Here is a 23,747-nt window from a genome sequence, read left to right as displayed (position 1 = left end):
GGAAGAAAATAGAATACCCTTGGCTTTCTGTAAAAACTCAAGTGTGACTCATGCATTGATTTCAAAACATGTTATTTGAAATCAGCTCCTCCTCTTGTCTGCTTTTGTTCTTTTTCACTAAGCAATTCTATTTTGCAGCACCGTGTACAGATTTTCTCTTTTTGCCAAAATGTGTGGAACCTTCATGCTAAGTTATATAACTTAACCCTTTAGGGCCTTGTGCTACTAAATTCAGTAAGAGGGGTGATGAAATATTATTTTTACAGTATTAGTTTGGTATGATAACTATGTTTTTAGAAATGTTTCTCAAACATTATTTCTCATTCTTTATCTAGACCGAAGTACTGCGATTTCATACAATATGCAGGAGTTACACAAAATTGTGCAACTTAATTAACAGCACTACTCTTGAGCAACCTATTCCTGTGACCTGTGTTAATGGATTTTATTCTTCAAATATGGCTGGCCTGCTTTAATATTTCATAGGATACTTTTAAAAGTTCTTGCTCAAAACCACGTCAGAACCAGGAAAGATAATCAAGGCATGCACCTATTTGGAACAAGAGGTTCACAAGGTCAGTGAGAACTACTGTCGAGCTCACCCATTTAGAACAGTCAGTTATATTATTTTCAGGGCAGGACCTTTTCCTGTTGCACGCACTGCCAACACTGCCATGTATTTACCCAACGCAAGGACTTCCAATAAAACAACTGTTCAAGAAGACTCAGAACATATAATTTAAACTATATAGGTCATCTGCAGAACTCCCCACATTCTTCTTCCCCTCACCTCAGTCTGTAACATTTAGTTAGACTGAAGGGGGAGGGAGCACTGCCCACAGGAGTAGAAATGGCTATCCGAGAATTATGCTCAGTATCTGAAGTGGAAACAAGCAGCTGGGTGAATTGGCTACCCGGTGAACTATTACTTTTTTGGGGAAAAAAAGTAAAAAGGAAGCATTCTTCCCAATGTTGACATTATGCTGCTTTTCATTTTCCAGATTAACTGCATTCCACTGGGCAACCAGACACCTGTAGAGAAAATGCAGACTGGCCATATTCCTACAGAGTTACTATTTCACTAATTTTCAGGAGCGTTTTCATTAGGGATGAATTGTGGTTTCAGGATGTAATTTTCTGCTAAAACTAAAGACAGAGATGAAACTGGGCCTGGAGAGCTAGATGATTAACATGTTCTTCTAGGCTAGTGGAGGCTCTAACTGAAGACTGTGCTATCTCTGAAGTTGACATCCCACCCCTTAAGGCAGTTCACTAGCTGCTGTTTTTTCCTTGAACGCAACTCTCCATCATTCTTCTACCCACCCATGAAAATCCAAAATGGCCTAGTTCATTCTGACGTGGGAGAACTGTGGGGAAGTATTAAAAACTGAGGTTTTATGATATCCAGCTCCTCTGCTTCCAACAGGCCTACATTGTGCATTTAAGTATTTCATGCTCATTTGTTTAAAGATTTAAAACAAAATTATCTTATCTGCACTAGCCACTTGATGCCAGTTGTGTTAAAAGATAACAGTTTAGCTTCCAAATTTCACAATTTAGTCACTACATTGTGTTTACTATCTCTTGCTATTGCTCTTGTTGAGGCTTCTCTTTGCATACTAGCAGAGGCTCCTCTTTGGGCAGCTTGTTTTTATGTGCATTGGTTTGATGCAATAGAACCAAAAGCTTCTCAGAGTGACCTTCTGTCTGTATTAGTCTTCAGACTATCTTTGGATATTGGCTTTTGTCTTAAGGACTCATGACAGGATGATCTTTTCCTGCTGGATGGTGCACATAGTTCTCTTCATTACTTTATTATCATCTCTAAACATACGTGTTAGCAGAAAAATAAAGGACATGCTAGCAACGTATTTTTTCATGCCCATACTAATTAATTCAGATAGACCAGGTAAGAATAGGCAGTGAGGATGAAACACTGGTTAACCAAAATATTCATTAACCACAGGCCTGGATTCTACAGCAAATACTTGGGTTGCTAGCAAGTGATTAAGTCCAAAGTGCTGTATTTTGACTACTAACATGGACATGTTAGCACAGTTTCATTTCTTAAGGCATGTGCTGAGAGAATTGCCTTCTGCAACAGTTTCTTGACCTACCTATTGCCTTTTTTCCCACCAATTTCCAACATGAGATACTAGGCTAAGTTCTGTGTTGCTGAAAGAAACAAAATGATGTATTAAATTAAACAGTACTGGTTAACCTGAACAGCTGATGTGATTTAAGTATCAAGAAAGCAAAAGAGACATAAATACTTCATATATATGGAACCTTAAATTCCTTACTAGAGTAGAACTTTTCCATTAATTGTTCAGCTTTTACAGTCAATAGCTATTGACTACAAAAGTAAAAGGAAAAAAAAGACAAGGATAGCTTTTCAAACACTGGTATATATTCCTACAAAATTCATCACAGGTTTCAGAAGGTATTTATTCTATTCAAATCCACTGGTCTCTAAGCCTACTTATGTTTAATATCACCAGATGTTTGTTTTTTTTTTTTTTTCTTTTCGTAAAGAGTATGTAACAAAAGTCAAAATGGAAGCTTTCTTGCTTGTTTCTTTCCTGGATAAAGATAATTCCCTGTACTTCATATGGGAAGCACATCACCTGCATCAAGGAGCAACATAATGACAAATCTGCATTCCATCCTCACAGCCATCCAGTACTACTCATTATCATCTCAGCACATAATTATGCGGCAGGAGAGTAAAACTCAGACGAACACTTTTGACACCTCAACCAATCCTTCATTCTGTTTATAGAGTGGGCTTTTACATTATGTATATGTTAAAATCTTAACTCTAAGGTAAGACTAAAATACTATTTGTGACAGTCGGGAAAAAGGATAAAATTGAAAGTTCAACATACTGTAATTTTCAACCTAATACACAACAAGAAACGGCACAAAATGAAATACACATTTTTTCAATCAATGAACGAGAAAGGTTTTTGGAGAAACTCAACAATGAGCAACAGATATCTATCATTTATGAACATGAAAGTATGAGTAGGCACACTCCAGAAGAGAAGAAAAGCAGCTTCTAGAGATAAGTAGGATTTGCTTGCTGCCTGAAAGTTACATATCTACCCTGATGCTTTAAGAATTGTCCACATTTATTTACACGGAGCAAATAATTTGCATTAGTAAACCATTGCAATACAACTGGTATGTCAACAGCAGGTAAGGCAATCCCTCTCTTCATCAAAATATACTGTAGCTTTCTAAATTAGCATCAGATGTGCCTTCTTTTGTCACTTAACTTTCAACGTATGGGTTTCTTCTTACAATACGTTTTTCACTATGTAAGATAGAACTCATAGTAAAGTCTTCAGATGTCTGAGTCAGCCCTCAAAAGCTTTATCTAAAAATCCAGTAGACGGTATCTCTTCTTAATTTCAGTGACCAACAGTGGATGGTAACCCTTCTTAGAATGTCCTGTTCATCTGGCATTAAATCCTTAACAAGCCCTCTACTGAAAGACAAGCTAGGGTTTATATTCCATTAAAATCTGCTTTATATGTAATGCTTTCTTTAAGTCAAATAGAAAATACTGGAAATCAACAGCAATACCAGTTACTAAATTGAGGATTAATTTGGTCTTGGACATTCAAATGAGAATTATTACTTTGTGCAGAAGGACTTCCTATATTTGCTTAGTCTTAGCCATTGCTAGATACTCATTTATTGTAATAGTAAGGCCAGATTTTGGTGGTTCCCCTACTACATGCACAATAGCTCAAAGTTTCTTTCATTGTAATTGCTGTGCAATTAATTGATGACACTGGATTAAAAACTACAGAGGAACTGTATTTGGTTTGGACTGTGACATATATTATCTCATTTTTTTGAAGTGTGAGAATCCAAAAGAAACCCAGTCATGCTGGATGATCTGTAAAGTTCTTTCTAGCAAGACTGATCTTTCAACTATTTTTTTCTGGAGATCATGAAAATTTCTTATTCTGATGAATAGTGGGATTTTTTTTTGTTTTCTCCTGGATATAGAGATTATGATTTATGTTCCTTTACTGCACAGGTAAAATCCTTTGAATTCTCCCTCCAGAGACCAGTATGGTTATGGAAAAGAATACTGCCTGGTACAATAATGGCATGGGGTAGAAACTAAAACAGGTGGATGCCCCACAGCAGTGCTCATAGCAAAGCAACTTAGAATAGTAATAGTGGAGCAGCACATCTGCTGTTGACTTAGCTATAGCATAACCTTTCTAATGCTATCTTCAAATCTACACTTGTGCCTAGTTACCCTGCTACTCAGATTGCATCCTTTTATTTTTTTTTTTTTCTTTGCTTCATAAGATAGGCTTCTTCTTGTAGTATAATTGTGGTAACAGCCTAAAGGGCTGAAACTGCATCTCAAACCGCAGTAGGCAATATGTCTATCTGATTGATCGTCATAAAGCAGAGTGGCAGCAGGAGGCAAAGTCATCGGCACTGAATGTTCTAAGAAGGCCTTTTCTGTACTGAGATTAAGCTATCATGAAATATTTACACTCACTTCTGCATGTGCCTTATATTCTGTTGGATATGTGCTTAGGAAGAGTTTGCTTAATCAGTATAATACTGCCATCAGTGATACGATGCAGAAGCTAGTGAGTTTATGCCAACAGTTAATTTTTGTTCTTAAATAAAGCTTTTTACACTTATGCATTGTTATTATCTTTGTGTGCATTATTTCTATACAACTGTATCATATATACTTATGTGATCTGGCTGTAGTTACTGCACGCAGTTCTATGAGAATTTCATTCGATGCAATATAATTCACTTTGAAACCCTCATTACATAAAATAAAGTAGTAATAATGATATTATGTGGGACTTTTCCAACTGATTAATCTTTTCAATGAAATGTAAAAGAAGTCCTCTACTACAAATTACTACAAATGGAAGCAAATGTCCTAAAATACAGATATAGGAAGGCTTTCCTCAAACCCTGCCCTTTCTCAAGCTGAGGGTATAACCTGCTTAATTTGACACTGCAAACACTGAAGAAACTGCAGAATGGTTTTGCAATAATTACTTTGTACTTTAACATGAATTAGATGTAAGGGTCAAAGAAATTAACAGTAAAATACCATTTAATCTAGGACATTAATCACTGTTAACTCATCTAATTTTACAACTAAACTGAATATTCAGTCTGTCAACCCTTTAAATTATCCAATCTTTTTGTTCAATCTTAGCATCTTTCTGTTTTTATTTAGAGAAAAGTTTATTATCAGGAAGCATGTCACTGAACTGTTAATGTAATCGATTTCATTTTATTTTCAAACCATTTTTGTGCTTTACTTTATGAAGTACAAAATCAGGTATGATTAGATAATTGTTGTAGTTTGGTTAGACTGTAGGCAATTCACAGTGCTACCAGGAACGTGAAACAATGTTATTCTGCAAAACACTGTCTCGGGGTCTAAAAACAAGCTAGAGACATGCCAAATAAAGAAGACTGAAGAATAGTAAGGCACAAAGGCTTTATCTCTGTATTTAGTTCCATTTTGGCTGATAATAGCAGCTGAATAATTACCACAGGGGTACGTGGCGGCTGAGTGAGTACAAGTGAATGAATGTGCGGTCTCACAAAATTCCCAGATAGAGAAATTCCTGTGCTAAGGCTGCTACTGTACGTGACACCCGCTTGAACGACCAGAGCGCAGAAGCACGGCACAGCCAGGACCCTAACACACCTAACCGGGCTTTCCTGGTCAGCAGTGAACTGAGATAGCCGGGTAACGCGAAGCCTGTTCACTGGTGCCCTCCAGAAGATGAAGAAATCCACTCCCTTGAGCTAAAACCCTGAGAAATGTAAACTATGCAGAGAAGATATTTCTTCTAAAGTGGCAGCACCTCCTGGCGTGCAGCCTGGCATACCAGGCTGAGGCTAATGACACCAGGGTTTGCAGAGGACTAACTGCTGAAATAAAAAATAAAGCCTGTTCGTATTGATAGATAAACTTTTTCACAAAACCAGCATACAACCTTTGCAGTACTGGACAGCAAACAAAATGAGTCATACCACATGTACTGAAATGCCTCTTAAATGCCTTACAAGACTGAAATGTCTTGTGAGCAGGTAAGTATAATTTAAAGAAGTGTGTAACCACATTTTATTTTAAAGGAGAGTTTCTGAACATCAAAATGTACAATGGCCTAGGGTACCTGACCTCCCAGCAGAACAAGCCTCCCTAGTGTTTGAAAAATGACAGGACTATTTGTAATCATCAAAGGTTGAAATCAAATGTATGAAAATACAAAGAGTAATTAATAATTGTTTCTACCTTGCCCCAGAAGGTTACAGAGGATGCAAAGTACACAATACTACATTTTAAAATAAGTAAACTGTGTAACTTGTTCAGGGCAGGGGAGACTGCCACTAAATAATGTGTTGATACTTTTCACTAGGAATGCCATAATGTCTTTTGATGAAGTTCCTAGTCTTCCTCCTACCGCTTGTATGTTTTTTGAGTGATACCAAGGCTGATAGATTAATAGTTCTTGTTGGCAAATCCAACAAACTTCAGCAAGATGATAAACAAAAAGTTCACATGAATTCTGCACTTGGGTTAGGTTTAGCAATTATTAATAACCTATTATGTTTAAGAAATGCTGTTTCTAGTTCAAGAAATGTTAAATACAGGAAAAGATCCGGCATCTGAGACTGTCAGCTTGCTCATTACTGGAAATTGCTATTCTGAAGAGTTCACACGTCATTAAAGGTGAGAATAATACAAGAGAGTCATGCTCCTTTCCTTTTCTTTTTCTCCTGCCCTCTGTATTAAACCACAGATCAGAGAAGGATGTGACCTCATAGGCAACCTACTTTCCTCTTCTGCCAATGCAGACTCATTCTCTATGATACTATCCATTTCTAAGAGCTTTTCAAAGCCTGTCTTTAAAATATTCTGATGGTTTTTCCTTTGTTAATTTTGATATATTATTTTACAGTCTAACAGCTCCCTGTTAGTAAGGTTTTCCTGATAGTCAGCCTGAAGCTCTCTCTCATAATTCATTCCCTTAACTGTAAATTTCTTTATTCAGATTCAGTTCTATTTATGCCACACCAGACTGCACCGTTTTTCTGTTATTATAATGTTATGTTTTGAGCTAAAGTCTAATTTTTTCTTTCAATTATTTCTCTTCCTGAAAGGCAAAATCTTATACTGAAGTGAATACCTATAGTACAAATTATTTTTGCCCCAGATTATCTGTTTGCAAATTTCTAAGGTTTATCTTATTTTATTTTCTGTGTGTTTTCATAAGCCTTCATAAAAAAGAAACACTGCCTTTTTGTTTTCCTTGATATTTATACTACCTACTTATTCATTACTACCCCTGAAGTTTATTAAGGATGCATGCTTTCTCTTCCAGACTAGTGAAGATATTAAGAAAATGCACATCTCTACTCTATCAAAAAAATACTGTGATGGGACAATCTGTCCCCTTCATATTTTTAATACCTTGAACTTGGCTTATTCTTCCTCTCCCTGTAAGCCATTCCTATCAAAACTATTTAAATGAGATTTGTAGAATCACATTCATCTTCCCAATATATGTTATTTGTAAATCTGGGATTACTACTTAGTCTTAGTTCAATTCCTTTGAGGGTATACTATGTTTCAGCATTTTTCCATTTTACTACAACATCAAAGTAGACTTTAATGTTAAGTATTGCAGTTATAGCCTGACATTTACACAGTCACCTTTTGTCTCCCTTTCTACATTTTCTATTGAGTTGTTAAACATAATTCACAATTACATTTGGAAATTCACACCTATAAATGAAACTTCTTTTTTTCATTTAAGGCAAAGCCAAGCTTATTTTGAATCAATGCAAAAAGCAAAAAAAAAAAAAAAAAAGTGTCATTTTTCTGTCTCTGCAACTGCACATATAGCTTGCCAACTCTTTAAGGAATAATCAAAATGAATCAAATGTCTAGAATGCCAGACAATGAAGGCAGAATTCTTCCTCACAACCACAGTCAATTCACATTTACTAGTGGTTCATCCAAGCTGCATGCTCTGTATTGACCCAGACTCACTCCAGCAGCCGTAACTGGTTTGGATGCAGCCCTGTGCAAACACGTGCACGAGGCCACCTCCAAAGCCACACGTGGCCCCGTTCGCCCCCCCGGAACAGGGGCACACCACATGCACCCAGCTGGACGGATCTGGGCCAGCCTGATAGAAACAGGACCACCTGGGCTGACCCCGCACACAGACACTTTTTTATCTTCATGCTTTAACTTTTAACATCCCTCCCCACCCCGCGGCCCCCGTACTACCAGTATCCAAAACACCATTTTTGCAATAGGGGAGAGTTCACTGATATCAAACTGGTGATAAAATTAAGTAAATAAACCATTCAATGATAATTTTTCCCTTCCCCCCTTCTTTATCTCACGTTATTCCATTTCTTCTTCTAGGAAAACCACAGTAGAATACGCACTTGAATCAGTATGTACTTCATCATTGCACTGGGAGTCTTTGTCAAGTTCTCTAATATGTAGCTGAACAGACGTTATCTGCAGTGGGAATGCCACTGTCAGAAATACAACAGTGGAGTGTCATTTACTGCAATACTGCCAGCTGAGTAAGTTCTAAGAGGTAAGAAGTACTTCTTTTTAGCACCATTCCTCTATTCCTAAATTTAAGGGAAAAAAAAAAATTCTAATCTAATGTAATAAAAATATAAGGAATTAAATTAAATAATGCTTTGCAAACACTTACAGTCCATAAATCTGCGGAGCAATTTCCAGTCGGTTCAGATGCATATACAGCTCAATATCATGTTTCTTCAGCAGATGATCCTGAATTTGGTTTACCTTTGCTACAATAGCAATAGATGGGCCCAAGTCCTGTGGCCTTGCAAATGGCATAGGTGTAATCATCACATCTTTCTCCTGCAGGCACAGAAAATGGGAAAAAATAAAAGAACATCCCATGAAACCTTATTGTCTAAAGGGATGGTCTACAAAAGATATGTTTCGTTCTAATCAAATAAACATAAAAATAGTAATAACTTGCTTCTTTTCCGGCAAAATAGGACTCTAAAGTATCCACTGCTGTGGAAGGTATTGCGGGATTCCCCTTCCTAGGCATGCCAAGGTTCATCCCCTCATTCTGCACATCAATTTTTACATGTGTGCTTTACTTTTCATGCTCTGACAAAGTGTTGACAGCTTTATTTTAGCTTTAATATCAGCAGTCTCAGTCAGTCCAGAGCAAAGCAGATGAATGGTAACTTAGTACAGAATATATGCCCTCAGAGGACAATAAACTGCATACCAAATAGGAAATAACTTATTTTCAGACAATCCTTTCTAAACAGGCTTCCTTTGCTCAGAAAATCTGGTGGCTGTACCTCAAAATCTACACAACTCTGATAAAGCATCAGACAACTTTTAAAACAGAAAAGAAATAGAACAGTGAGATGAACCTGAAGGTTAGAAGGTAGATGATTGGACCTAATGGTTGTGCAAACCACGTAATGATCTAGAATATGACACACACCAAGTGAAAACAGGATGAAAACTACTGATGTATTAACATCCTTGAACCTGATCCTGCTTTAAATTTGTTCTTGCAATAGAGTGAAGAATTATTGAAAAAGAGACAGAATGCTGGAAAGAAATGCAGCAAGTAATGAACTGCACTGAACAGGAAACATGTGAAAAGGAGGATGAGAAATAAAAAAGAACCAGTCAAATCCATTGAGAAAGACTGGGGAAAGGGAAATGGAGAATTAAGCTGTCAGGAACAATGTTAAAGTTATAAAAGAGGGAAAATTGGAATAGTGAGAAGAGAAGATTTTGCAGTGACTTCGTTGCAATCTGTCATCATGGCTCTCTGACCTGAAAGCCTCACTTTAAAAAATAGTTACTGTTTTTCTACCCTTTTGCTCAGTATATTGATAGAGAAGCATCATCAAAGTCAAAGGGTTAATAATTTCACAAGACTTCATTGCAGCTTAAACTGTTGAAAGACAAATTCACTTAGTTCAATACAGTGAAAAGCACATTATTTTTAACATTCAATGACAAAGACAGGGGTTTTTTGTTGTATAAACTAACCCCAAGGTTGTTTCCGATGGTTATAGTCCCTCTTCAACCCCATTCTCTCTGTATCAGCATTTTATGAGGAAGGAAGAGAAGTACTCATATTCCACAGTCATTTACAACATAGTTTAGCATTCAAGTGGGCAGTGAACATTTAATAATGTCTACCAAAAAGCCCATTTTTTTATGTTGATCTCCTTTGCTTGAAATATTTTTTCTTAATTTTTCCATTTCTGTACTGCAGAAAATACGGTATAACGCTGAGAAGAGATTTCAGGTAAAATGTTTCTATTGAAGGATCTCATTGATTATAAAGTGCATCTTAAAATCTGCTTAATTGTTGCTTTCCTATGGCAATTGCAGCAAAGGGACTGATCTGTCTGTTACAGTGTGGTGGTTTTGCCATGCTATTGTGGTACCAGCACATATTCATTTAAGATGCCCTAGCAAACCACTTGACAAAAGCTCCCTCAAACTGTTAAATAAAGCTCACTGAAATGGCATCCTTTCATTCAAAGTCTCTTCTGTTCCACCAAACAGAAATTTAAAATAAAACATCTAGCATATTAGGAGCTAATATGAAATGTTGCTACTTACTTAAATACTAAAGTTCTTCATAGCTTTAGGTGTGTTGAGAAAGGATATTTCTCCTACCTCCTTTTAAAATTATTCTATTGATTTCTTTTTACTCTGATTTTTGTTTCTCCATTGTATGGCTACTTCCTATTGTTATTTCAGACCCATTTCATTATTTTCTCGGTCACGTGCTAGAATGCGAAATACTTAAGAGGTATCCACGAATCTCCTTCTAATCTATACAGAAAAGCACTTAAAGTATGATATGATAATATTGTTTGCATAAACATATCAATTTATCTTTGAAACTAATCATAAAAGTCTGTAACTCTACATATTCAAAGACTGTGCATATTCCATCAGTTGGCACACAGCTGGAGTATGAACTTTATTCTGGTTTACTGAAGTTGAGTTTAACTTCAGCTTGACCACTGCATGCACTCAAACCTGATGACTCAAAATGTCTGTATTTTTAAGCTTTTCTCAATTATAGTCATAGATTCATGTATAGAACATTAGAATCTGTCTACCTATTTGAACTTGTAGTATGAGAAGACTAGCTAGTTACCCAGATTAGCCTTTACATCATTCACTGTCTGTGGGTTTAAAGCCATCTTTACAAAATTGGATGACAGACCTAAAACACTGGCTCAAGTGTCAAAAGATTCTGAATATCAAAACTAATGCAAGCTTCCTCTTACAGAGGAGTGCCAAAACTGGAGTTATTTGTCACTTGCAGCATTTGTGCACCTTGGCATAATGCTGCACTGACACATTGCTGACTGTCAGACTGACTATCAACATGGCTAAGTGCATCAAATAATATATGCTGGCTTGCCATTTTAAAAAGCATGAGATAAGTAAATGGTATCCATCAAAATCACAGAATCATAGAATCATTCAGGTTGGAAAAGACCTTTAAGATCATAGAGTCCGGCCCTTAACCTAATGCTGCCAAGCCCACCCCTAAACCATGTCCCTAAGCACCACAACTACACATCTTTTCAAAACCTCCAGGGATGGTGACCCAACCACTTCCCTGGGCAGCCTGTTCCAATGCCTGACAACCCTTCTGGTGAAGAAATTTTTTCTAATATCCAAACTAAACCTCTGTCACAACCTGAGGCCACTTCCTCTCATCCTATTGCTTATTACTTGGGAGAAGAGACCGACCCCCACCTCGCTACACCCTCCTTTCAGGTAGCTGTAGAGAGCGATAGGGTCTCCCCTCAGCCTCTTTTTCTCCAGGCTAAACCATCCCAGTTCCCTCAGCTGCTCCTCACAGGACTTGTGCTCCAGACCCTTCAACAGCTTCGTTGCCCTTCCCTGGACATGCTCCAGCACCTCAACGTCTTTCTTGTAGTGAGGGGCCCAGAACCGAACACAGTCTTCGAGGTGCAGCCTCACCAGTGCTGAGTACAGGGGGATGATGCCTTCCCTGGCCTGCTGGCCACACTGTTTCTGAAACAAGCCAGGATGCTCTTGGCCACCTGGGCACACTGCTGGCTCATATCCAGCTGGATGTTGACCAGCACTCCCAGGTCCTTTTCTGTTGGGCAGATTTCCAGCCACTCTGTCCCAAGCCTGTAGAGTTGCATGGGGTGGTTGTGACCCAAGTGCAGGATTCAGCACTCAGCCTTGTTCAACTTCATACAAATGGCCTCAGCCCACCAATCCAGCCTGTCCAGATCCCTCCTGCTCTCAAGCAGATCAACACTCCCACCCAATGTGGTGCCATTTGCAAACCTGCTGATGGTGCACTCGATCCCCTCGTTCAGATCACTGATAAAGATACTAACCAGACCTGGCCCCAGTACTGAGCCCTGGGGAGCACCACTTGTGACCAGCTGCCAACTGGATTGAACCCCATTCACTATCAGTCTTTGGGCTCAGCCACCCAGCCAGTTTTTTACCCAGCAAAGAGTACACCCATCCAAGCCATGAGCAGTGGCTTATCAGCACCTCAGAAACTGATCTCATCAACAGAAATCCTCAAAGCATGACAGAATCTGCAGGGACAGCAGTTGCTATCAGTAATCAATGCCTTGACCGTCCGTGCCTCCTAATTCGGTGCACTCCACCAAAGAGCTCAGTGGATGACTAGAGTGCATATGATATTTCTGTTGTCTCCTCTCACACAATTTGGTTGAGAAAATGACAATACATTTAGTCAGTTGAAATTGCTCCAAAAAATGACCTCAGTTGGTGTGAAAGAAAGACACTCAAATAAACGAATATAAACAAGTGGCCAAAATGTTCAACTAGAAATGACTCACAGTGCCTGTGCCTAAAGCACAGAAGCCAAGTAGACAACATGATACTGTGTCCCTGCCCATACTCACTATATATTAAGTTGCCACATGAGACAAAACACCTGTTTTCTTTTTGTGAGCTTCTGAAAAAAACTGAATGCATGGGTTTAGTCATCTACTGCTAACATGGAATATAAATAATCAATCCCAAAAGGATGTGGTTCACAATGTAAAGACAAAAAGAGGGACAGCTCAGAGATGTGCTATACTCTTTACAGGAAAGCATCGTTCACCTCTAAAAATGGTTAAAATATGGATACCAGTGAAATGCAGCTGAAAAATTTAGATCAAGTATCAGCAACAGAGTCACCAAATCCCACCACAAAACATTACACACCACAACACGATCTGAAATGGCTGGCAGTCAATACTAATACAATTTATATATTCATGCATTTAGGAAACAAATGTTACAGCGGTAAAGAGAGGCTAGGACATAGAACAAGTATAAACTGTGGACAGATTTCTCTCATTAACCGCTAGGGAATGGAATAGCTGGAGAAGCTCCTCTAATGGCAATTGGGAGTAATGGAACCAACTGTTAGAGGCTATAAAATGTAACATGTCTCTCAGAGCACAGGCTTTCATTGCTTCCTTTGTGAAGATTCAGACTTTATTATGTAGCTAACCCTCAAAGTCATGATTGTAAAAGGCATACGTACAAGAAAGGATTATTAAAGATTATACATGTTTGCAAAGAACAAGAACAAACAACTAGATATTAATCCATGCGCTTTGCATTGTTAATTTTTTATGCCACGAAAGGACTGAAAAGGGCAATGTAAACTTTCACCTTCTACCCAAGCACTGCAAATCTATAAGCAGACCTAGTTATTTCCCTGAATAAAATTCAACCTCAGACTTTATCACCTCTGTCACAGAAATTGGAACAAATACATTTGAATACACTGAATTCTGAAAAGCTACACTCAGAGAAACACGTCTCACAGCTTTGTTGTTGGAATGAAAGTGACTATGTAATAAGTTCATAAAATTTGTATCTCATATGCTTTATCCTTAGTTACTGAGAATGATGTAAAAACCCAAATCCAAATAGTAATTTATAACTGTTGATAGCTTAGGCCAAGATGCCAATGTTCCATGTCTGTAGAACTAAACTCAGAACACTGAAAAAGCTTTTCTATGAAAAGAAGGAACACAATAAATACAGTGGTGTCTCTATAGCCACACAGGAGACCTGAGGGCACAGACATTCCCTCTGTTTGAATATGCTGAGGCCAAGAAGGAAAACCAGTAAGAAAATGGAGTGATGAAGTCAGGGCGAGATGCGCCCTGACCTTTGTCGGACAGTCTCCCATTAAAGTTTTGGTTTCACAGCAAATTGTTTATATTTTAAACAGCTGTAAATAATTCAAGCCTCAATACATTAACCACTGCCTGTATGCATTTATTTAATAGCACATTTGCACAGGTTTTCGGCACATAGATGTGCCTATGACAGGCAATCTTTTGAATACTACACAAGAACATCACTCATGTAGGAGAATCTGTGTTTGCACACTTGGCTTTTGATTACCAAGTGATCTTTCAACAGATAGGAACTCTCAATTGGAAGACTTTCCACAAGTGATTATGACCAATTTTGATGAACCTCTAAAGAATGTAAACTTGGTTTAGCTTGCTTTATCCAAGCTGTTTAAGAGAAGATGCCTTATTAACTCCAAATTACTTCAATCATATTAAAAATGACATTTGCTTAAAAATACACTAAATTCATTTTAGAGCAATATTTACCTTCTGACTGTCATGTTCAAAAGTTGAAAACCAGTGTTCTGCAGTTTTCATAAGACGTGTGAACATTGCACTGAAGGGGAGAAACCCAGAAACTTGGTGTTAAATAACGTATTACAAATAACAGCAAATTAAATGTAAACGAAGTTGTTAAAACTTACTAGGCATCATGTTCCAGATATTCAGGATTCAAAAGAACTTTCATTTCCTCGCTGAAAAAGGCAACAGTGAACAATCCAAATGTGAATGTTTATTTTTGGTCAGCGTTCTGCATGTACTATTATGTATTTATAAGCCAACTTTCATATAAAGTGCAAATGAGAAAACTAGCCTTTTTAATTAAAAAGAGCAACTCCATTGAACAAATGAAGTCTTTCCTTTTTATAAAGATCAAAAACAAATTAGCTGCCTTGTCTGCACTACAATGAAGTAACCATCTAATTATTCCAAATAACAAATTACTGAATGTCATAATGTATTATTTGAATATGCTTGATCTAGAATAATTGATTGCTGCACAATCTATCACTGTTTGTCCCAAACAAAAAAAAATATGGTTACTGGTCAAATATGCAGTATCAAAACATTAATTTATTTTGCTTTAATAGCCTGTATTTTTATTGTACTTTAACAGCAATTAATCAGTGACAGCACCTCTTTTCCATCTACTTTGATGCTTAGCTCTACTTTTTCAGTGGGGATAGAACAGAATGCTGTGCATAACACATGGTTATTTTAAGTTACTTAGCACTGAAGAGCTTCTAGGTAATTTCAGAATATCTAACGACAAACATTGGATAAAAACACACACTTGTAAATAATCTCCATCCTTATGTTTAACTGGTTTTGGACAATTATGTTGTGGGGGAGCTAACAGAGGTTATATTATATACTATAGATAATTAAATTGGCTTTAATTCACTCCTGGACTCCAAACAAGAGTGTAAAAAGACAAATGAAAAGAAATGACCTAAATATCACAAGTAATACAAGAAGGCAACTTGTTTCTTTTTTTGATTAAAAAAAAAAAAAAAGCTTTACATATAGCACAAGAAAAAAATCTTCTGAATTTGGTTGACAGACCATCATGTGTGATGTAATATTTTATGTATATGTGTATGATTACATGCACACACACACACGCAGTTTGAATGAAACGGTGAATCAATAGCTAAACTTAATGTTACTACCAAGTCAAAGGGTAATCAGATATTGCAGCTACAATATTGCAGGTGATGAGAGAAATATCAATCACAACAATTTGTCTACATTGATTTTTTTCTCTTTTAAGATATGAGGAAAGAGAGTTGGTAACATGTCTGTTCTATGACCGCAGTTCTCTAATCTGCCTCCTCTCTGCAATGACAAAAACTAAACCGTTTCTGGCAGTAAGAATGAAACGAAAAGGTAGGTAGGTATGTAAGCTTTCTGGTTAAGGTCTTCCCTAGGTTTCTTGTCTCCCCTTTTTTCACCAGCTTGTCTCTGTGAAGGTGCCAGTGTCTAAAATTTAATTCCCCTTTCAGAAGCATGTAGTAGGAAAGATGAAATAAGGACATTTCCATCAAAGCATGAGAATGTAACAATTTCTGATACCAATTTGTCAGTTATAAACAAAGACTTAAGGAATGCATCTTTGTAAGTTCAAGTCCAGCCAACTTACTTATTTTTTTAAGAAAGTGGATTTTTAGTACTGTACCGATAACACAAAATGCTTGCCTTGGTTGTGCAGCTTCACTGGCATGCGAAAAAGCTTGGTGGTCACAATGAAGGATAAAGACAATGGGAGCCAAAAGTTCATGCATACCCTAAACATAAAAGGAAGCAAAAGTATCATAAGGTTTTCCAGTCATATAATAGTTTCTAATGCATAGCATCAGGCAGCCAGCAATATTACGTGCAGACTGAAAGCACGAACATTTATATTCTTAATGGAACGGTTTCATAATCAATGGCTTTTATTTTAAATTCTGATTAAATCCAAGTGTTTATTCTTCTATAATATACAGAAGCAAGTTATTCTCCCTTTTTCTAACAAACAGACAACAAATTGGCAATGGTAGTCAACCCTGCACCTGGCAGTTTACTCCAAGATCTATGTTCATAAATATGAATTTTATTTATGATAATTACAATCACGATCCACAGTACAAAGATCTGCAATAGGGACAAGTTACAAAATTTAAAATTATTTTTTATTTGATAATGTTCCAAAACCAGCATACCAGTAGCCTTTAGAGGAGACAAGGGCAGCTATTTGGGAAATGAGAAAATTAAACTAATATTCCCACAGACATGAGAAATAAAACGGGGCTTTTTGCCTTTTTTTTTTTTTTTTTTTTTTTTTTAAGTTATGTCAATATTAAAAATAAACTCATTCTAACAAAAGGCATGGGAGACCTAGTACTGTTTCATTACAAACTATTCCCTTGTATGTGCAATCTATAACAAGATGCAGAAAAAATACACAAACATGCAGGATTGGAAGACAAAAAAATTGTTGGATAGTTGAGGGCCTGGGCCAGCATTAGAAGCACGGCTGGGCCACCCAGGCCAGCCACCGGTGCTTTTACCCAGAGCTCACCAGGAACAAAACAGGAGTCTTGATTTGCTTTGATTCATCTGGGGCTTGTCAATTTGTTATCAGGAGCTGAAGCAAGCGCTTCAGGAAAGCAGCAGTCATGTTGGCAAGCAGCAACGCTCTGGCAGGTGAAACTACTGCCTGCAGAATGAAATGTCATCTTCAGCAGGTATTCAGCCCCTCTCCTCAGATCGGATCAGGAAAAGGAGGATTTGGGGGTATCGTAACTGGGGAATTTGGCAATGTCAGGGGAGCTGGACTCCCAGTGCTAGGCGAGGATGGCAGGGAGGAACTACACAAGCTACGGGCTGGGGCGGGGGTCAGCCGTACAAAAAAAGAGAGGGGAGCGCTTGGGTGATGGAAGGGGTGTGGGATGAAGGGCTGAGAGCCATCTGGCTGCCTCGGGCCACAGCGACCGCTCCAAGGGGAGAGAACCCCTGACCTCAGCCCGAAACTGCCAGCTACGTGGGGGGCCTGGGGCCGGGCCCCCGGGCTCCCCGTGCTGGGTCTGGCTCGCTGTGGGAGGAAGAGCGGGCTGCCCGCAGGGCTCTGGTTCCACGGTGCAACTACTGCACCGGGTGGAGCCGCCGTCCCAACCCCAGGTGAGTGCTCGGGGCAGACAGGGCGGCCTGGAAGACCATCTTGTCCATCCTCTTGGCTGGACGATCACCGGGGCTGGCCCATCAAGCTCCCTGGCATTTCAGGGTGCTCTCGGCATTCAGCTGATGGGTCCCCAGAGAGGAGACGTTCTACTTTTATGCTTGCAGTACCAAGCTAGGAAGACTCTCCACTTGCTTTTCCAGCCCTTTCAGTGATGGATGGACGTGAGCAACGAAAGAGTTACGCTCTTGTGCAGCGACCCTGCTCCTTTGCCAGTGTATCAGTCAACGTTTCACGTAGCATTTGAGGAGTATTCAATATCAGTGAGTTAGCATATCAGCTTCATATGTATCAAACAGATCCATTAACTATTAAAAATCTTTAACTTTTATTCAGAATAATGTGGATTTTCTTTAAGTGATTCACACCGAGCAGAGAGGTAGATGAAAAAGCCCTCTCTTTTTTGAGTATGCTCAGATGCATGCTAGTGAAACTTACCTGTTTGTAAGAGGAACTTCCAACACCTATCAGTGTTGAAGAAAAAAAAAAAGAGGTTTGAAAATTTCTGTGTGCTATCAACTGTAATCCTAAAAAATGTAATTTCTTCAGGACTGAGATGACTGTTACAGCATCAACTGTAGGGTTGCAGCAATAGCAGTCAGTTGTTTGGGTAAAGCTAAAGAGAGCAAAACTACTGAAGTTTGGAAGTTTTCTTTCTCTCCCTATTTCTGAACCTTTAGGGATTACTTTGAAAGATGAAGGCTAAATAGAAATTCAGTTAGGAGGGAAAAAAAAAAAAAAAAAAGGTTAAATCCAATGTAGCCACTTGATTTCAGAAGCTGACGTAAAATTCCCAAACACAATAATATGGGTTAGAGTACAAATTGACAACTTTAGATTTCTGAAAGTCTTATGGTCATACCAAGAGGGAAAGGAATAGGAGAGACAGGGAGATAGGTCTATGATTAGACAATAAATATAAGTGACAAAAATATTTAAGTAAACTATAGATAACCTGGGTTGTACTTTCATACATACACACAGCCCTCAGTTAATTAACAGCTCCATGTCTGATCTTTTATTCGCCCTGATACACTAACATGAAATAAGAGAAATGGAAATGCCAAAACCTTGACTATCTAATAGAACTACTCCCTAAGCTGTAAACATATAAGCTGAAGAAAAAGAAAGAGGATATAAAATAAGAATTAGTTATAAAAGATAAAAGCACATCATACATTCTTCGAACATAATAATATATCAAGTTTATAATAAAGTAGAATCATAATGTGGCTGCCCACATACAACAAAAACAAAACAAACAGATGATGAAATATCAGGATTTCAAAAAGATACCTCTGATCTTTCAGTTACAAGAGTACTTCAAATGTTTAGAGATTTTTAGCTTGGCAAGAAAAGCCACCAGCGTAATATGCATACACATATTTTTTCAATGTTGCAGTTTACTAAAGCTCTTTAGTGTTAATAAATAAGTTGTCAGAGCTCTGATAATTTTATGACGCTTCCCAGCTACAATAAAATATTGATTTCGTAATACAGTCAATGGTTTAGAAAGAAAACCAAAAATATAGCATTTCTACAATGAAAAGTGAATCAATGCATTTCAAAATTATATTGGCTTCTATAAGGGCAATCAAATCATGAGCGAACAATAGTTAGCCTAGTGATTTAGCTTAATTGTCACTATTTCTTTTCAGTGTAACTAGGACCAGAATTTTGGCACCAGTCTTACAGAAGAATGCTAAGACTAATTTTTACATATACTTAAGTAAAATATACTGTTCTCTTTAGATTTTATATTTACAGCTGCTATTTAAAAATTCAATGATCCCAGTGAGCATTCTGTCTTTAAAATCTGTAATACAGCTTCACAACATTCTACTCCATTTGACTAGGGACACAAATATATTTTCCCTCATCAAATAAAATGTTACTTCATGCTGGTCAAAAAACCACAAAGACAACTTTCATGCATATACGCATATTAAACATTATTGATTACTTCTTGAAAGACTATATGCTGATGCTATATAATAGTTCCAATAAAATTTTGTGAACTTTAGAGACACTTTATTTATAAGTATGTAAATTGTCAAGGAACTGTAACTTTTTCCAAATATTTTGAAAGAGAAACATTGGGTCCAGTACAGATGCTAACAGAAGTGTAAGTTTTCATTTATTGGCCAAGTGTTATAATTCTAATATCAAATATAGCTCTTGTATTTGGTCATAAAATTCAAAAAGAGGAACTGTCATAGAGAACAAGAGGACCAGAAGCCTTCCAGTACCTGAAGGGGGCCTCCAAGAAAGTTGGAGAGGGACTTTTCACAAAGGCATGTAGTGATAGGACAAGGGGTAATGGCTTTAAACTGAAAGAGCATAGATTTAGATTAGATATAAGGCAGAAATTCTTCCCTGTGCAGGGGGTGGGGCACTGGCCCAGGGTGCCCAGAGCAGCTGTGGCTGCCCCCTCCCTGGAAGGGTTCAAGGCCAGGTTGGACGGGGCTGGGAGCACCCTGGGCTGGGGGAAGGGGGCCCTGCCCGGGGCAGGGGGGTTGGAACCTGATGATCTTTAGGGTCCTTTCCAACCCAAACCGTTCTATGATTCTATGACCAGTCCCATGATGGATACTGAATATGAAGACAAACTCCTTAATTTGGACTTTGTATTCAGGTCACTGTGGAGAGAACAGCTTGGAGGTGATCTGTTATTAATGAATTAATGGTCATCTTCATTATTTTCCAGAAAATAGAAAATACGCTAGGCTTTGATGTAGTGGAAGCTGTTATGGGAAACGGGGCTTGAGTCAGTGCTGAAACCAGAATAAATAAAAACAGTAGGACAGGAAGATTGACTGCAACATAGGTATTTGCTACAAGAGGGAAAAAAGCACATCCTGTTGCCACCCCAGACTCTATTTCCTACTAGGTAATTCAGAGAAGGGTACTGATGGATGTGAAGGAAATGTTATCTAAACAGAGAAGGTCAAAAACTCAGGATTCCTACTAATAAGCTAACAGGAGCATTAATTAAAAACAAACAAACAAAACTACCCTTTTAAAATGAGATAAGAAAAAATAAAAGCTCCTAATAAAAGTGACACATGTCCACAACAGGATAGGAAAAACATAATCATTTGCTGTTTTGTGGACTTGGCACAGCACCACGAGACTTGGGTGATATACTGCACACACTTCAGAGAGATTAAATCAATGTTTTTTCCCGATTAAAATTTATTTCATTTTCTGCACTTCACCTCTCCCTTTAGTCCTGTGGCAACCCCCTTCCTGGAATTACTGCACTATTGATGCACACCAGTTGAAAACAGAGGTAAAGTTTTCTTTGTCAACAGCCCGTAGGCTCGCAAAATTGAACCTGTTCTTTTATCTGCCTATGTTCATTTAGCCCACCAAGCAGTCTTTATTAAAGCTGAGGCATCAGGCAGTCAAAGTTCATTAATACCATTTATATAATCTCTGCAGTTTCAATTAACTCAGCAAGACATTCTACTACATGATAACAGTCTCATTAATTCAATAAAATCCCATAACTATTAACAATATGGTCTATGTTAAACGGGGTGTCACCTAGTAGAAAATAATAGCTTTAACAGCTTGTGATGAAATTCAGGGTTTTTTTTTTTTTTTTTAAATTTGATCTGGCTAAATATTCCATCCTTATGTAGAAAGGTATTATTTCTTGGTAAGGAATCAAGAGGATTTTAAACATGAACAGAGGGTAATTAAGTCCTTTTAAGTCATACCAAAGAGTAAAATAATACTTCTTGTGCAATAAATGATAGACTAAATTAGCTGGAATGCGTTCCTCCATTTTCCCATCATCAGTACTCTGGCCTATATTCACTAGAAAGGGGAGGTAGAATACTGCTGAAATGTTTTCTTTAGCAGTGCCCTTCAAAATATAGTTCAGAAATCTCATTTTTTCATGTTCTCATGCAAGATTATTCCTTGCTCACAGTCTGTCAAATACAAGAAATACACGGCTGATAGTGATTTCATGAGTTTGATAATGATATATTTGATTTTTTATATAATCTGTAAGAAGTAACTGTTCCTTCAACTGTGTTGTTTTCTTTCAAAAGACGCCACTAATTTCTGAGGATGAGGACAGGGTGGTCACAGACCATGCCTGAAAGAAGTGTCTATAAAAATCTTTACATTTACTGAAACTTTATTTTTGCCATGAAAAAGTTTCTGTCTACTTAAAGTTTGCTACTCTAGTTTAACCTTTGTCCATGTACACAGAGTATCCCTCAGTTTGTCAGTCCCTACTCGCCCTAGAGTTAACAGCCTGAAGAAGCAAATACTAATATATTTATGTCAATACTCTGCATATTGGTCTTGCTATATTAACTTAGTATCAAGCTTATATTCACTTCAAAACCATCAGAACAAATGATAAAATAATTTAGCCTGTATCCCATATGGATGCATAGTAAGTGCAGGTTAAAGGCTTTCTTTGCCATTTTTTAAAAAATGGTTTGAGCACGCTGTCCTCCAGGTAACACTGTAGAAGTGGTATTTGTAGCACTCGTTCTTCAGTCAAGAGGCCTTTGTCAGCTGCATTGTATCTGGATGCTACACGGTTAGATAAAGGATCTATTTGCTAATGTACCACATGGCTTTAGCACTTCGAGGAAGATCTTAAAATATTACATAAAACTTTGCATAAATTTCAGAAATCAGTAGTTATGTTTTTTGTTTATTCAGTACCATTTTTAATCCTGCTATAGCCTTTCTTTTTTTTACCTAAGCAGAGAAAGCTTTTATTTTTTTTTTTTTAATTTCTTAACCAACACTGAAGAAAGAGATGTTGTTTGTAAAGAAATCTGAAGTTAGACAACTTAGCAACCTTAAAGAAAACAATTTGAGGGACCGTGTTATGAGGAAAAAGCATATGTTATTCAATGAGCTTACTTTTCTTACTATCCAGCTGACAAGCAGCTCTTTGATTACTTTAGCATTATGATACAACTTCAAATACAACAGAGCTACATTATTGTCAAACCGTATAGAAAATGTTGAGTCAATGAATGCCACCTGTACAGTATTTTCATTACCTGTTTATAAAGCAACTGCTCATTTTCTCTGGCATAGCAGAACAGAACATCTGTAAGAATTTTCCTCACATTCTCTTGCTGGAAATACTGCATTTCAGGAAAGCTGAAAATGAAGAAATTCAAAGTAAAAAAGATAGTGCACAGAATCTCAGTCACTGGTCTTCTAGAAATGGTTTTAGGTAAGACAGCACCTCCCTTGTCTGCTTTCCCACTGCTCTGTGAATTGTGGGTGCTGCTAGAGTAAAAATGCTTCTAAAGACTTGCTACATTTGTTTTGCAACAAAATGCTGAACCATGTTCTTTAATAGACATCAGTCTGCTACATAGATATCATAACACCAGTTATATTTAAATCAGTAATCCCTCCCAAAATTATAAAATTCGAGATCTGCAAGAATGAAATACAATGGCAGATTGTTTTAATTGTCAACATCTTACAAACAGCCAATCCACTGAAAATTAATGTCTTGGAGAATCTCATCAAAATAAAATGATGTATCATACGAGCAAGTTCCTGCCTAAAGAATCAGGTTCCTTTGCTCCTCCATGTCATGAAAACAAGTTGAGCTGAAGCAGAATGAAAGATGACAGAACGAGAGGCAATGACTGAAGCAAAGATCTACCCTCTTCTTCCTGCCCACAGAGTCTTACTGCCAAACCTAGCAGCCCAGAAGACCGTTCTGGTCCGAGGTAGCACAGAATGCCATGAGTAACTTAACTCCAAGACTGTGCTCCAC

The 23,747-nt window shown here is 37.7% G+C and overlaps 1 protein-coding gene across 4 annotated transcripts in view; it reads right to left on the bottom strand.

Annotated features, from left to right (window-relative positions):
• TBC1D5 (TBC1 domain family member 5) overlaps nucleotides 1-23,747 on the bottom strand; it is a 322,975-nt gene that overhangs the window by 117,023 nt on the left and 182,205 nt on the right. For all 4 annotated transcript variants that reach the window (XM_032991381.2, XM_032991383.2, XM_032991382.2 and 1 more), the window contains 5 exons: nucleotides 23,011-23,113; nucleotides 16,447-16,535; nucleotides 14,892-14,942; nucleotides 14,734-14,803; nucleotides 8,763-8,935 (listed from right to left, as the gene is read on the bottom strand). In XM_032991381.2, coding sequence (XP_032847272.2) covers nucleotides 8,763-8,935; nucleotides 14,734-14,803; nucleotides 14,892-14,942; nucleotides 16,447-16,535; nucleotides 23,011-23,113 — 486 coding nt within the window. The remainder of the gene's footprint in view (nucleotides 1-8,762; nucleotides 8,936-14,733; nucleotides 14,804-14,891; nucleotides 14,943-16,446; nucleotides 16,536-23,010; nucleotides 23,114-23,747) is intronic.

Source organism: Tyto alba, unplaced genomic scaffold (assembly GCF_018691265.1).
Source record: "Tyto alba isolate M040663 unplaced genomic scaffold, T.alba_DEE_v4.0 Super-Scaffold_38, whole genome shotgun sequence".
Lineage (NCBI taxonomy): Eukaryota > Metazoa > Chordata > Aves > Strigiformes > Tytonidae > Tyto > Tyto alba.
The sequence above is the reverse complement of the archived record's forward strand: the minus strand, read 5'-3'. Positions and strand labels throughout refer to the sequence as shown.